This window comes from Arachis duranensis, chromosome 4, assembly GCF_000817695.3.
Source record: "Arachis duranensis cultivar V14167 chromosome 4, aradu.V14167.gnm2.J7QH, whole genome shotgun sequence".
NCBI lineage: Eukaryota > Viridiplantae > Streptophyta > Magnoliopsida > Fabales > Fabaceae > Arachis > Arachis duranensis.
In genome coordinates, this window is record NC_029775.3 from 34,781,190 (window position 1) to 34,796,552 (window position 15,363).

At 35.3% G+C, this 15,363-nt stretch overlaps 2 protein-coding genes across 3 annotated transcripts; both read right to left on the minus strand.

Annotated features, from left to right (window-relative positions):
* Nucleotides 1-300: 300 nt before the first annotated feature.
* On the minus strand, nucleotides 301-4,872 carry LOC127746624 (uncharacterized). Its single transcript, XM_052260508.1, has 6 exons — nucleotides 4,377-4,872; nucleotides 2,972-4,058; nucleotides 1,941-2,890; nucleotides 1,201-1,813; nucleotides 855-1,138; nucleotides 301-771 (listed from the first exon to the last, which is right to left on the minus strand). Exons 2-6 carry the CDS (start codon nucleotides 4,056-4,058, stop codon nucleotides 556-558), a joined length of 3,150 nt encoding a protein of 1,049 aa, XP_052116468.1. The 5' UTR covers nucleotides 4,377-4,872; the 3' UTR covers nucleotides 301-555.
* Nucleotides 4,873-6,543: 1,671 nt separating this feature from the next.
* LOC107484105 (uncharacterized) lies at nucleotides 6,544-9,565 on the minus strand. Of its 2 annotated transcripts, none has more exons than XM_016104723.3 (6): nucleotides 9,428-9,565; nucleotides 8,716-8,940; nucleotides 8,240-8,416; nucleotides 7,913-8,137; nucleotides 7,638-7,766; nucleotides 6,544-7,044 (listed from the first exon to the last, which is right to left on the minus strand). In XM_016104723.3, exons 1-6 carry the CDS (start codon nucleotides 9,503-9,505, stop codon nucleotides 6,811-6,813), a joined length of 1,068 nt encoding a protein of 355 aa, XP_015960209.1. In that variant the 5' UTR covers nucleotides 9,506-9,565; the 3' UTR covers nucleotides 6,544-6,810. The 2 variants fall into 2 exon arrangements, with proteins under 2 accessions (XP_015960209.1, XP_015960210.1); XM_016104724.3 differs by lacking the exon at nucleotides 9,428-9,565 and adding an exon at nucleotides 9,279-9,401.
* Nucleotides 9,566-15,363: the final 5,798 nt, after the last annotated feature.

A 15,363-nucleotide genomic window follows, 5' to 3' on the forward strand; every position in this document is an offset into this window, starting at 1 on the left:
TACAAAGAAAGATGTAGGAGCTGATATGGAGGTTGAAGGTGAGTATGATGAATGGCGGGTGAAGGTGGCATGGAAGTTGGGCACTGTGGAAGCTGAAGTTAGAGTTTTGAAACTGCTAATGATTCTGCTGTTTGTAGTAGTTGTGATAATTTGTTGTTTCTTATGTAATTTTAAATGAATAAATTATGCTGTATGAACATGTAAACATGTATTGAAATTGTTGCTTTGAATGAGAGTACTTATTTGAAATTGGAAGCAATTTCCTGTCAAATGTGGATAATTTTGTAAAGTGTGGAACTAATTCTGTGTTTACATGTATTATGTTGAGGCATAAACAAAATGAAGATAATAAGCAAGCTTAATAGTAATAACTTGTCATTGACAGCTAGTTGTCACATTGTGTTAATACAGAAATAGCATAACAAAGTCATAAGGTTGCTAGCTGACAAATACATTGTCCATAGACTAAATTACCACACACAAAACAAAAAACAAAAAAACAAAAGCAACAAACAGAATGTTAAAATGAGTTAACAAGTAGACACTCCTAACAACTCAAACTTTATCATCATTCTTCCTTGGAGCCTTGAAGCCTGGAGTAGGCACAAAGGTCATGAATTTTTCCAGCCGCTTAGCAGTTCCGGAGCTTGTCCCTTTAATGGTCTCAGCAGAAACAGCCACAGATCCAGTTGCAATGTGCTTAGGGGAGGAAATTGACCTTGCTTTCCTTTTGATCACTTGCAGCTTAGCTGGCCTACCAATCAATTGATCCTGTATGATTTAGTAGCAAATGATATTGTTACATGATTAGGCTACATCCAAATTTTTTTAGGAGTGATGATATATGATACTACCTTTAGGGGCTCCTGGGTTGGTGGAATGCACTCCGAGTCACTGCTGTCACTGTCTGAGTCAGCCTGAGTGGGTGATGGAAGTGAAGGCATAGGTGCCTCAGCTTGTGTACCAATGTCAGTATCAGTAGGAGAAGGGTTTACTTGGGGTTCAGAACCTTGTGGAGCAGGGGTAACAACTGCCAATTGTAGTTGCATCTGCCTTGCATGTTCCTCAGCATCCACAGCTTTTTTCTTTGCGCACCCTCTCTTTTTTTCTTTGTGCACCCTCTCTTGTTGTGTCCAACCTCACCGCAGTACATACACCGGATTGGGTTGTATTTTCTTTTCATTTTTGTCTTTGACCCACTAGGTTGTTCTTCTTTGTCCCTCCTTCGCTTCTTTGTTGGCCTCCCTGGTTTAGGCTTCACTGGGGGTGGGATTGGGGATGGATGTGGCGTTTTCTCCCATAGATCCTGCCCCTTAACCGGATTGACATTAAAACAGTAGGTGCGCTTATACGCCTCCATCTTTAACCACTCATGGCAGTATTCCTCAGGTCTCTTGTCATCTTGATAGTTCTGCAACTTCTTTCTGTTGTCAACCATACTCTTCATGATGATTCTCCTTACTTCCTCAGCCAGGGTCAGGATAGGCTTACTCCTGTCGTGTTTGATCTTTGCATTGAATGACTCACATGCATTGTTGCATATGTTATCCACTTTCAGAACCTCACTGAAATGCGCCTTCGTCCATGCCTCTTTTGGCCATTTATCAAGATACTGCCAAGCTTTCTCGTTGATCAATTTAACTCTCTTCATGTTTCTATCAAATTCAGATGTTGTCCTTGACCTTGCACATTCCCACACAAGGTCTTTCAACTCGCAACTACCCCACTGCTTTGAGAAATTCCGCCACAGATGCCAAACGCAGAAGCGGTGGTGAACTCGGGGGAAAACTTCCTGAACAGCAGGGATTAAACCCTGCACCAAAAGACCAAACACGAAAAGATATTAAATCATGTCAGTCCTCAACAGTGCATTCATTAAATCAAAATAGTCCTTCAAAGAAGAATACTTAAATCAAATTAGTCCTTACAGAAATTATTACCTTCTGCATATCTGAGATGAAGCACCATTTGTGCTCTCTGTAGTCACCTAGATCACTGTGAAGCAGTTCCAAAAACCATTGCCAATTATCCTTGTTTTCCACACTCACAATTGCATATGCAATCACAAAGATGTGATTGTTAGCATCTTGTCTACAAGCTGTCAGAATTTGGCCCCCGTGTAGTGTCTTCAGAAAGGCACCATCTAGTCCAATTAGCGGTCTACAACCTGCCTTAAACCCCCTTTTGCAAGCATCAAGACACACATAGAACCGATCAAATAGTGGAGAACTCTCAGGCATTGGGATCACACCAACTTGCACTCTGGATCCTGGATTGCTAGTAAGTAACTCGTTTGCATAATCCCACACCAAACCATACTGGGCTATCTCATCACCCTCTACAATTTTCCTAGCAGCCTTTAGTGCCCTGGTGATGCAGGTGCTATTGAGGTACACATTACACTTTCGGACAAACCAATCATACACCTCTCGATGCTTCATAGTTGGGTGCTTTCTAAGCTTAGGTACTAGCTTGCTAAGTGTCCAGGTTTGGGTTGCAGCCCTATTTTTCCTCTTTCTAGGACAGGTGTGATTATCAACTAACGTTTTAATTTGCCAAGACAAATCTTTACTGTTACAAGCACAATAAACCACCCAGGGACAATCATCTGACTTACAAACAGCTCTAACCCTAACTCTATCATTCTTGGTAAATAATATATTTCTGCCCCGCTGGATAGTGTAATCCCTAGTGGCCTGTATAAATTCAGCTTTTGATTTGAAAGTCATACTAACCTCAAACTTTAGGTTTCCAAATTTGGTTTTTGCATTGTACTGGGGATAAACAGGAGGTGTCTCCTCATCAGACTCTAACTCCTTCCCCGAATCCTCTGAATGCCATGAGTCAGGATCTGACAAACTTCCAAGATCATCATCATCTTCGTCTACATCTACCAAGTCATAACATAAAAGACATTAAAATTTGGCCAAATGAAATATTGAAACAATAGCAATCCATATTAAGAGCTTACCAGATTCAGAGCTTTCTTCATCTTCGAAACCCTCATAACTTGAGTCATCAGTGTCAATTTCTTTATCTGCTAGTCTAGACTTAGGAGGCCTATGCTTCTCCTTTGCTTCAGCTTGCTTTTGCTTTCTTTCTGAGCCTTTTCCACAATCAGAATCACTTTCACTGCTGTATAAACTGTCTCCTACAACCTTTGCAGGCTTGTACAACTCATCTTCAGTACTCTCATACGAGCCATGAGAGTCAGAATCTTCATCCTGGATGGGACCTTCTCTTACAATTCTTCCGGATCTTGTTACTCTGCATGCACTGCTATTTCCTTTCTTCTTATTACTTTCTGGAGTTTTGGCTGGTTGAGAGGAGGTTTTGGAATGATGTGGGACTTTCTTTCCCTGACTGTTGCTTTTGGCTTGTTGAGGGTGGAGTTTTGTTGACTGCAAGGGAGTCCTTATGGGCTGAGAGGTGGTCTTTGAGGCTTGATGTGTTGCTTTGGTGGGCTGAGAAAAAGCCTTATTGGGCTTACTGGGCTGTGAGGATGGCTTCATGGGCTGAGGATTGGGCTTACTGGGCTGAGCTTTGGGCCTACTGGGCTGTGAGGCTGCCTTAGTGGGCTCATAGGTTGCTTTCCTTGGCTGAGGGTGGTTCATTGTAGGAGTTTTCACAGGTTGGGAGTGATGCATCTTGGCCTGGGAACTCAACTTCTTCTCCTTACTAGTTCCTGCTTCCAGAAGAGGTACACCTTCCCCTCTGTTGTCCACTACACAGGGCTGTGAGATGCAGTCCTCAAAGTATAGGTTGATCAAGTGGTGGTTCCTCCTACAATCCTTGCACATTGCAATCAAGTCAGCATCATTCTCCAACTTCTTCAACCCAGATGGAATTGGAACTCCAGGAACTTTCCACCAACAATTGCCAGCCTCAATGTATCCCAGCTCCTTATAGTAACCCCTCACGAAAAACACATCAAGTGTGTCTCCCTCGACACCCATCAATACCTCTGTGTTATCAGGTTCATAAACCATGTCACCATCCTCACCCGTCCTAAACAACCCACCATGGTGAAAGACAAACGTCATGGGAGGACCCTCCATCTACAATAACAAACAAACACGAAAACAGCATAAACAAACATGACCAGCAACAGCTGCTCTGTATCAATCACCACCTAGTACACCTAGTTGGTTCCAATCAACCTTTCACCCAAAAAAAAAACATGCAACAGAACCATAACTAAATTCAAACATCACTGACTACTGTCACAGAGGCATACAAAGCAACACAATCTCATATACAATACACCACATCACAGAATAAACCCTAAATCAGACGAAGACTAACACCACCATATTAACAATACACCACATCACAGAATAAGTAAGAAATGATATTATGAGTTCAATCATTATTACCTCTCAATGTCTCAATGCTTTCTTTTACTAGCAATGCTGCGCCAGTATAACACCCACTCTGCATTCAACGGCCAAAACCTTTCCATTGTATTCGTCTAGCAGCACTAACGATCCTTGTCAGGGTGGTTCAGAGCTTCGGTTCCACCCTTAGGGCATGCCTTGTGGGAGACGACACGTTTTGGAGCGAAAGAGAGAGCGATGGTTGATATGAGACAGGGGTTAGCCATCGCAACGTTTCAAAACCTGTTCAAAACACAATACGGCGACGTTTCAACGCCACTGCCTCCATCAACCAAAACGACGTCGTCCTCCTTCAATGCCAGCTTGGCAGTTAACGTGCCACGTAAGCGGCCGTTTGCCATCTCATCAACCCAGAAGACGGAAGGACGAACGTGATCAACACGGGTATCTTTCGAGGACTTTTTTTATTAATTTTGACTTTCGGGGACGAAAATGGAGATCGGGGACACTTTCGAGGACGAAATTGAGTATTAACTCAAAAAATAATATTGAAAAAAACATTCAAAAGCTAAGAAAAAAAAACATCTAAAACTATTAGAATAAGCCAAAACCTAAAATAACGAAAGATCTAAAATATAAGAAACAAAATTCAAAATTTAAGAAAAAAATATTCAAAAACTAGTAAAAAGAATCATTCAAAACCAATAAATGAAAAAGAAACATCTGATGCGTAACAAGATTTAGCAAAAACCGAAATATCCAAAAACTTTTCAAAATTTGTTTGGAGGAACGTCGATTCAAATTATAATAAAAAAAATCCAAAACTTAATGAAAAAAAATCAATAATTTAAAACCAAATAATAACAAATATTCAAATTCATTGTAAAATTATTTTCAAAATTCGTTTAAAAATTCCAAAAACATTTTAAAATTTCCTAATAAAAAGGAACATTCAAAATGTAAAAAAAAAAATATTCAAAACCTAATAAAAATAAGACATTTAAAATTATTCTAAAAAATCAAAACCTAATAAAATGAAACATAAAAAAATTAAAAAAAAATATTTAAAAACTAAATAAGAAACATCTAAAACTATTAAAATATCGTCAAAAACTCAAAACAAACAAAAAAATCCAAAACATAAGTAAATAACATCAAAAAACCTATGAGAAAAAAATATCCAAACAGAAGCAGCACCTTAAGGGGTTTAAGGGGTGGTTGACGGGGCTCCACGATGCAAGGAGGGAGCCGCGGTGGTCAAGGCACTGCGCGTCACGAGTGGGAGAGCCGCGGTGGTCGGCAGGAAGAGATTGTAGTGCGGTGTTGCTTCGTTTGCGATGGGCGTGCAGGCGACAGAAGGAGGTCGTGGTGCAACCTTGCATGTGTGCGGCGGAGGGTGGATTTGGCAAAGAAGAAAAAGAAAAAGAAAAGGAAGAAGAAGAAGAAAAAGAAGAGGAAGTAGACGACGAACATGCCCAACATAAGTACTAGGCACGCATTTTTTGATATTTAAAAAATTTTTAAAATTTAAAAGGTTGGTTCAAGTTTGCTACACCTCTAATTAGTTTTCTATATTTTTTTTGGAAAAGTATAGGATATCAACATATTATTTACCAACTTATGCCAACTCTTATTTATATTTATATTTATATTTTATGGAAGTGTGTTCGTAGATGTGTCTAATAATCAATATATTTTAAATATATATATATAAAGAGACACATCTAAAAAATATATCTATAAAGACACTTCTATTAAACACAGTTATAAAAAAGATATTTTTATTAGACACATCCATGAACATACTTTTATGAAACACAATTATAAATAAGAGTTGGCAGAAGTTGGCAGATATGCTGTTAGTAACGTAACGGAACCAATTTTTTTTATATAATTTCTAAAACATTATAAATAATTGACTATAAATATTCTAGAAGTGAAACTGTCTAGCAAACAAGTTCTTTATTATTAATGCCTTAAGGTAGCATTTGGTTACGGGGGCTAAGACTAAGACTGAGATTGAGAGACTGAAACTCAATATTGTATTTGATAGTTAGAGACTAGAACAAAAATTTCAATCTTCGTTGCCAAAATTTCAATTCCTTCAGGACCTCCAAAAAGTGGAGAGACATGACTAAAATTTTGAAACGGAAATTGAACTTTAATAATATTTTTTATAAAAAAGATTTTCATTTAACATTTTAAATTTCAAATCTACCTTCCAATTTTTATATTTATTTTAAATTAAACATAATACTGAGACATAACTCAATTCAATACATTTTACACTAAATACAATACAAAAACTTAATTTAATCTCAATCTCTATCTCCCTGTCTCAGTCTCTCATTCTCAATCCTCCTTCCAACTTCCAAACGGCCTAACACTTAAAAGCACTAGGCACACATAGTATGCATCCCTTTAGGTTGAAAAGGTGTTGAAACTTAAAAAGAGACACCAAATTTCTCATGGATTATGCAGAAAACCTGTCTCTGTCATGGGGGGAAGAATAATCAATATCTGGTCCAGCAGGAACGATTCCGAATGGATTAATCGAAGGATGGCTTCCGTAGTAATGCAACTTTATATGCTCCATGTTCACAGTGCTACTCATGCCGGGAATTTGGAAGATGTCTTTAGTGTAATTGAAGAGGTTTGGGTACTCCCGAAGTAGCTTCTTGTTGCACTTAAAGTGAACTGCATAAACCTACAATTCCAGCAAAAGCAAATTACTCTGAAAAGTTTTGGAACAAATATATTGCAAAATGAAGAAATCCTTGCATGTCTACACAAGCTAGGTTCATTAGGTTAATAAATAATTGGCACATTAGTAGCAATGATATTTTATCATTGATTAGCTCTTGATGATGTGTTACTTACCTATTGACCTATTGAATAAGAGGGGGTATAAATCGTTCATGATTTGAAAAGGATATTTAAGAAGTTCCATTTCCTTTGCAATCTATGACTCCATTCATCTTTTAGCATTCAACTTGAATCAAAACTTTGAAAAATTCAGAGCTGAAACCAGAGATAATGATTTTTAACCAACAAACATGAAATTCAACAGGACAAATCCCACACTTGTAACAGATTTATGGTCTTAAAGTTAAAACTAATAGTGATTTGATTTTGAAAAGTCACCTAGATGCAAGCTTCACAAACTAGCTTAGGTCTGATATGGCCCCCTATTCTTACCAAGAAGGAGTCTCTTAACTCAATGTAATGTTTCTACGAGACGATGATTTGCATAACATCAAGAAATTCCTATTCATAAACACATATATAAACTCACTATACCTCATCAAATCGGATGAGAGTGACGAACAATCGAATGTCTGCTTCAGTAACTAAGTTGCCACATATGTATCGCTGCTTGCTTAGTATACTCTCACATTTGTCCAAAGCTTCATACAATTGTTGTACAGCCTGCAGAGAGGACCGGGTAAACGGTTTCAATTTCCTTAGTAATATTGTAATAATAGCAATCTTTTAATTAAGATAAGCATTAAACTGTTAAACTATTAGCTGCTACCGAAAAAAAAGAAAAAAGAAAATCAGCCAATGCTACATACCTCATTGTATGGTTCTTGCATCTTTGCAAATCCACATTTATAAACACCATTGTTTATTCCACTATATATCCACTCATTAGCCTCATCAATTTTGGTTCGCAAATCAGTTGGATATAAGTCCAAGGAGGGATTTTCTGCAATGTCGTTGAATTCAGTGTTAAACATGCGGATTATCTCCGAGCTCTCATTATTAACAATGGTCTTGAGTTTCTTATCCCACAGAACCTGTACAGATAAAAATCGATCAGTTGAAAATATAAATGTGCTCAGCAAAAGCAAATGACACAAACAAGAAAGAAACTAGTTCATACTAAAGAGAACACATACCGGAACGGTGAACTTCCCTGTGTAGTTTGTACTTGCAATTTCATAAAGTTCTCTAATGCTCTTTGCTCCGTTTAATAGGTCAGGTTCAGCTCCTAGAACCTCAGTCTTCGAATCAGGAAAAACCCATCCCTTATGCTCATCTGATTCTTTAGTTCTTTCCCAGATGGGTTTGACTGACTGATAATTGAACATGTCAAACATGAAATTCCTCCTTTGGTGAACACAACTAATGTAATTATTTCATTTCAATTTGAAAATACTCGATTCAAGAGTGTCAAACTCGAGTTAATTGTGAGAGTATACAAGTTTAGGTCCGCAATCAAGTCTATTATTTGCAAGAAAACTCTTGTAAGTTTATGACTTAAGCTTTACAATTCAAGGACACCGAAACTTGTGTAAGCTCCACAAGTTTAGGTGAACTCCGAGTTTGATTACCATGATTCGATTCAATTCAACATGAAGGATCGGCTACTAACCGAGAAACTTATAGCTTTCTGAAGCCCTTTGATATTCAAATAAGCAAGGCACCTGGAAGCCCAAGGACAAGCATATGATACATAGAGATGATACCTTCCTGGCTCTGCTGGGAATTGGGAATTCGGGTCCCTCGAAATGAATTGCCGAAATGTGGAAGCAGATCTTACAAAAGCACCGGTGTCGGATACCTCATCGATTGCAGATTTCGCCATTTGAATAATACACTGAGCAGATATTTTAGTAAAAAGGATCACACTGCCAAATCTTCTAAGTAAAGAATACTATAGAACTTAGTTCAGCAAAAAAACACTTTAAATTTCAATTTGATTCAGCACACTTATCATGCCACCCTACTGAATGAATTCAAAAACAATTAAGACAAACCCTAATATCAATCTTTCATACTTTAGTTCACTAATAAATATCCTGAATTCCTAATCAGCTCACTCCAAATTGGAAAAAGAAAAAAAAAATCCCTCTTTCAAACAAAATTCAACTAAGAGTAACCAGCAGAAAGAACCAACTGAAATCAAATTTCAGTGGAAGTGATCACATCACTTACCTCACTTAAAAGAATATACAATATTTGGAGCCTATAAATGTTATTCAGAGCCCATACATACAGAATCAATGAACCATTTTGACATGCATCACATGAACATGAAACAAAATGAATTTCAATAGAAAGCTTTGGAAATGAAAGGAAGGTACCTTGTTGTAGTTGTCGAAGGAAAATTGGGAGAGAGTAAAGTATATGCTGCTGGGGCGCACTATTGTGAGATACAACATTAGTTTCAGTATAATATATGAATCAATCAATTATTACAAGATAATAATGGAACACTTAGGGAAACAAACAAAATTTTCCTTAACTAAGGGAGTAGGTAACATGCATTTCAGATCAACGGTCAACAAAATCATGCTACCTATACTTAAATCACGAGACAGGTTGATGATTTAAGTAATGGGGATGGCTGGTAATCAGTCACTAAATTAAATATTTATATAAAATATATATTAAAAATAAATTAAACGCCAGAGGTTATGTGGGAGATTATGGAAGATGGTAAAGAGACCAACCGGAATGATTTGCAATTATTATGGTGCAGTGCCTTCTCTATTTTATTAGTCCAATCATAGAAGGATTTAGGACCCTCTATTATAATTATAATATAATAAACACTGCCCTTTGTTTTATAATTCATGTTTTCTTTTTAATAATATACTTTTTCTTATATCTAGATTCTCAAGATTTTTGTTTTCTTTTAGTCTCTGTCTTTTAATGTTTCTGTTAAAAATATTTAGGTGAAAGTGATACAGTAAAATAGAAAATATTAAGTTAAAATGAGACATGAAAAACGAACAAATAAATAATATTTAGTTACACTAACAATAATGAAGTTTAAACTAAAATTCCATGCAATAAAATCATATCTTTATTTATATAGAGTTATAGACTAAGTGGAACAAGAACCCTAAATTTGCTGCATAGTGGAGGTTGTATACCTGAGCAAAATAAATAAATAAAATAAAGAAACTAAATGAACTTCAATTTTAAGGATTATAAATTCCTTCACATACATAATATTAAGGATTTTGTTCACTATTTAGCATCAATCAAATTTTAAATTTGGATATACTTATTTTAAGATATAAAAGATGATGATTAGACCAAAATTTTGCATGCAAAAACTTATTTTCTTATATATATATATATATATATATGAAAAAAAATTTAAACGATTCTAATAATTACACCGAAAGATAATTAGACTCCTATTAAAAATATAATTTTTTTTTGGTCACTTACAATTAACTTTGTGAGACTAATTAACTCCTTTATCAATAAATTCATGATTTCTTTTGATCATGATTCTGTTACTCTTGTTGGTTGCATATGATTCTGAGTTATGTTTTGTTAGTGATATTGCATGCATGTGATTGTATATATAAAAAGAAAAAAAAAATCAGTTGTACTGTATTTGAATTATCATAAACAGAAAGCAAATTTGATAGAAGAATTTTATCCTAATTGAACTAAATGTAAAATAGTCATAAAAAAAAGAAATTTATTACTATTTAAATTGTACTGTATCTAAGAATTGTCACTTTTTTTATAGTTGTTTCTATGAGATATAATGAGCATTAAGATATGATCAGGGAATATAAAATAAATAATAGCCCCTTTTGGTATCCCCATCTCCCTTTTGTTGTTGTATTTTTTTTTTTGGTAAAAATTACTTTCCCTATTTTTAAATTTTGTTTTTAATTTAGGTGTTGAATTATTTATTTATTTATTTATTTATTTTGCTATTGCTACAAATATCTAATCTTTTTGTGTCCGTGTTTAATCACGATGGAAGTAAAATCCTGAAAATTAATAAATAATTAACTGATAAATTAATTATTATTCAAAGAAGGTTGGAAATTAAATTTGATAAGTTAAAAGAGTAAAAATATTTAAAATATGAATTTCGATACTAATTTTAAAGGTTTTGTCTCAAAATTAGGTCAACAGACCGAACCAATTGGACCGAATCCAAGGTCCATCATATATAAAACCAATTCAGTCATTCCTCCCCAAAACACAATGAAGCACTCTGGAATTCGGGAAAAGAGTGCAATCAAGAACTCTAACCCCTTCTCAATCTTTAATCTTTTATATCTCTTAATTCGACCACGCGTTCATCTCGTAATTTTCTTCCAAACCATACCAAAATTTCGGTAAGGAATTTGATATTTTGTGATCAGTTCTCTTTTTTCCCTTTCCCATGAATTTGAGTTTTGGTATTGAAAAATTTTGTGATTTTGATGGTTTAGGGGTACTTTAGCGGTGGATAATTGTTGGGTTTTGTCCAATTAATCCATGGATAAGGTAAGAAAACTCTAAACCCTTGTCGTTATCCCCTTTATGTGAACCCTAGTTATTAATTTGGTGAATTTCATGGAATTAGATTGGATTTATGTTAAATTAAAAGTTGAATCGGTGAATTAGAATGGTTCAAATCAAGCTTTGGTGGATGGAACTTATAGCACTTGATTTGGAATCCTGGAGGCTTGAATTGAGGTGTTTGAGCTTGGGGAGAAATCGGTCAATGTATAGTTTTGGTTTCTTGTAGTTAATGTTTAATGTCATGTGAAAACTTAAGGCTAGAAGACCTTAAGATAAGGATGAATTGAATGAATGATTGTTAAATTGTGTAAGTGGTATATGATTTGTGTATGAAGGGCGAATGATTTAGTATGTGTTGGATCATGTGTTTGATGAGTATAGAATAATAATGATTATTGATGTATTGAGGAGGAATGGCGGATTCGTGTAATTGAATTGAATGTTTGAACGGTTGGATTTTTAATGGAATAAATGTATATGTATGTGTGTGATGAGTATGATGACAATGAGTTGATAACGAGAATGTGATAAATTACGTGTTTGGTGTGATTGAGAAAATTGATCAATTTATATATTAGGATAATTGGAAAATTGACAATAAGTGTGTGATATTATGTAGATACAATTTGTGTTGATTTGGTTATGATTTGGTTGATTTTGGTTTGGAAAGTTTGGAAAACTTGAAAATTGAGTTTTTGGTAAGAACATGATTTTTGACCCGGCGGGGCATAACTTGGCTTCCGTACTCTCAAATTTTGTGAAACTTATTTTGAATGAAAATTGGATCCGTGAAGTTTATAACATTCGAAGAACAAATAAAAAATAATTTTTAATGGAAAAATTATGCACGTTCAAAGTTGGGTATATAAAATGAAATTCTGCAGACTTAACAGTTTTTCTGAGAAAAGTGATGCTTGCGTACACGGACACCTACATGCGTACACGAGAATCATCCCTGTTTCATACACTCGCGTACGCATGACGTGGATGCGTACGCGACTTTGCCAAATCTCACAATCATGCGTACGCATGAAAAGCCAAGTTTTGAAGTTACGTGTACGCGATGATGTTCATGTGTATGCGAAGCACCCCCTCTGTTTTGAGTACCCATATACGCGGCAGGTGCTTGACGATTGAATTTTTGACGGTATAGAATTTCACTATTGAAGTCTCGTTGCAAGTATAGTTTCTAAACCAATCAAAAATCCTCTCATACAAAAGATTGTTTGTCACAAGTAACAAACCCCTAAAATTAATAACCGAAGTATTCAAACATCGGGTCGTTCTCCCTAGGAATTGTAATGAAGTGTCTTGTTATTGGTTGTGATGTGTTTTGGGGTTTTGGATAAGAAGCATGAAAAGTAAATGGCAATGAAAATAAACTAACAACTAACAAAGCTCTTGGCAAGATATGAGAACTAGAAGTTCTATCCTAGTTATCCTTCTCAATTGTGATGAGAATTGTTCATTGCTACCACTTAGTTAACCCTTACTAAATAGAGATGCACTCCAAATCAATTAGCAATCTCTCCAATTACCAATCAACAAAGGGATTAGATAACTCAAGTGTCACTAATTACTCTACCTAAGCCAAGAGGAACAAAATCTAACTAATGGCTATAAGAGACATTTCATCAAACACATAAAAGGCAATAAAAGTAAACACATGAATTTGCAAGAATTAAAAAGAGATCTAACTACAAAGGCAAGAGATCAACAATAGAAAAGCAAAGAAGAACAATTATTATGAATTACCTCTTATTGAATTGAAAGAAAATGGAAGGAACAATAGTAGATCTACAACAAAACATAAGAACAACATAAAGGAAATTACAATAAGGGAATGGAAGAAGAATGAATCTAACAACAAGGAATTGAGATGTAGAAGTAGAAGAAAGCAAAGATTAAAACCTAGATCTAAGAACTAATCCTAATCCTAATCCTAATTCTAGAGAGAATTGAGAGCTTCTCTCTCTAGAAACTAATTCTAACTACTAAACTAAACTAATGGTAACTAACATATGGTAAAGTATGTTCATTTCCCCTTCAATCCTTGACTTAAATAGCATTAGAAATGAGTTGGATTGGGCCCACAAGGCTTGTAAATTCGCTAGCCACGAGTTTGCATGAAGTGATCACGTGCACCAACGGCGCGTGCGCGTACTTTGCGCGTGCGCGCCACCATACGTGTAGCAGCTATGGCAAATCTTATATCGTTTCGAAGCCCCGGATGTTAGCTTTCTAACCCAACTAGAACCGCATCATTTGGATCTCTGTAGCTCAAGTTATGGTCGTTTAAGTGCGGAGAGGTCGGCTTGACAGCTTTCCGGTTCTTTCATTTCTTCATGAGTTCTCCAACTTTTCATGCTTCTTTCTTCATTCCCTTGATCCAATCTTTGCCTCCTAAACCTTAAATCACTTAACAAACATATCAAGGCATCTAATAGAATCAAGGTGAATTAAATTTATTCATTTTAAGACCTAAAAAGCATGTTTTCACTCTTAAGCACAATTAAAGGAGAAGTTATAAAACCATGCTATTTCATTGAATAAATGTGGGTAAAAGGTTATAAAATCCCCTAAATTAAGCACAAGATAAACCCTCAAAATGGGGTTTGTCAGTGCTCACGTATGCGAGTTCATCAGGATTACACCCGTGCGTACGCATAGTGTGGCATACGTATGCATCACTACCCTATTTTGAAAAAAGTTGTGTTTTAAAATTTAAACAAGTAATTACCCAAATCAGTCCGTAAGGATTTTAAAAGTGGATATTTTAGTCTCCAAGAAAAAGTAATACCCAAATTAATCCCCAAGATTTTACTCCGATAGACAAATCAGTCCTCAGTTTATTTTCCGGCAGAGTAATTACCCAGATCAATCCCCAAAAATTTTTAAAACAGACATTTTAGTCCCCAAGAAAAATTAATACACAGATCAATCCCCAATGTTTATTTCATTAGACATAACAGTCCTTCGTCCAAAAAATATAAAAAAAATACACCCTAACTTTTAACACGTCGTGATCGTACCAAAAATAAGGAGTTACTAACCTATTTTTCCATATTTACTATTTAATACTGAACCTTTACGTCGATATCGCGTTTTCGTTTTTAAGAAAATCCCAGCAAATTGTGTTTTTAATTAATTAAAACCACATATCAAATATCTTCAAGCAATACTAGTCACATAGCTAGTAAGAATAATAAATATCATACAAATGAATTCAAATGAAACTCAGATGCAACTCCTATCCCCCTGTATAAAATAAAATCTTAACTAACAAAGGCAAGGGAATTATAGGAATACGACTCAACACATAAACTTAACTCAACTAAGACTAATAATCGCCCGTAGCTTCAAACTGAGTCTTCGAACCTGTGTCACTGAAAGGGTGGAAGATTTTGGGGTGAGAACAAACCACACGTTCTCAGTAGGGAATGCGAATGCCATAAGAGTAATGAAATAAAATGCAAATAATTAACTTTACTTAATAAAACTATATTTTTATCAAACCTTTTGAAAATATTTTTTACTATTACTTTATATAATTAATTACCTTCTTTAACTTTTTGAACTTAAGATAAATCTCAATCACAACCTCAGATCTCAGTCACCCAAATACAAACTAATAACAAGGAAACAGATAAACACACAAGCAAATAGCAATAAGACAAACAGTACAATCACAGAGAGACAAGATAAGCAAACACAATCAAATACAAATATGCAAACAATGATGATGCATGTCTAT

Coding starts and splice junctions, on each gene's coding strand:
- LOC127746624 (XM_052260508.1), bottom strand. CDS start 4,058: ATGGAGGGTCCTCCCATGACGTTTGTCTTTCACCATGGTGGGTTGTTT. Junction 2,891..2,971: donor TGAAGAAAGCTCTGAATCTG/GTAAGCTCTTAA, acceptor ATGACTTGGTAG/ATGTAGACGAAGATGATGAT. Junction 772..854: donor CAACCCAGGAGCCCCTAAAG/GTAGTATCATAT, acceptor TAAATCATACAG/GATCAATTGATTGGTAGGCC.
- LOC107484105 (XM_016104723.3), bottom strand. CDS start 9,505: ATGTTGTATCTCACAATAGTGCGCCCCAGCAGCATATACTTTACTCTC. Junction 8,138..8,239: donor CAGGGAAGTTCACCGTTCCG/GTATGTGTTCTC, acceptor TTATCTGTACAG/GTTCTGTGGGATAAGAAACT. Junction 7,045..7,637: donor CTCTCATCCGATTTGATGAG/GTATAGTGAGTT, acceptor CTGGAATTGTAG/GTTTATGCAGTTCACTTTAA.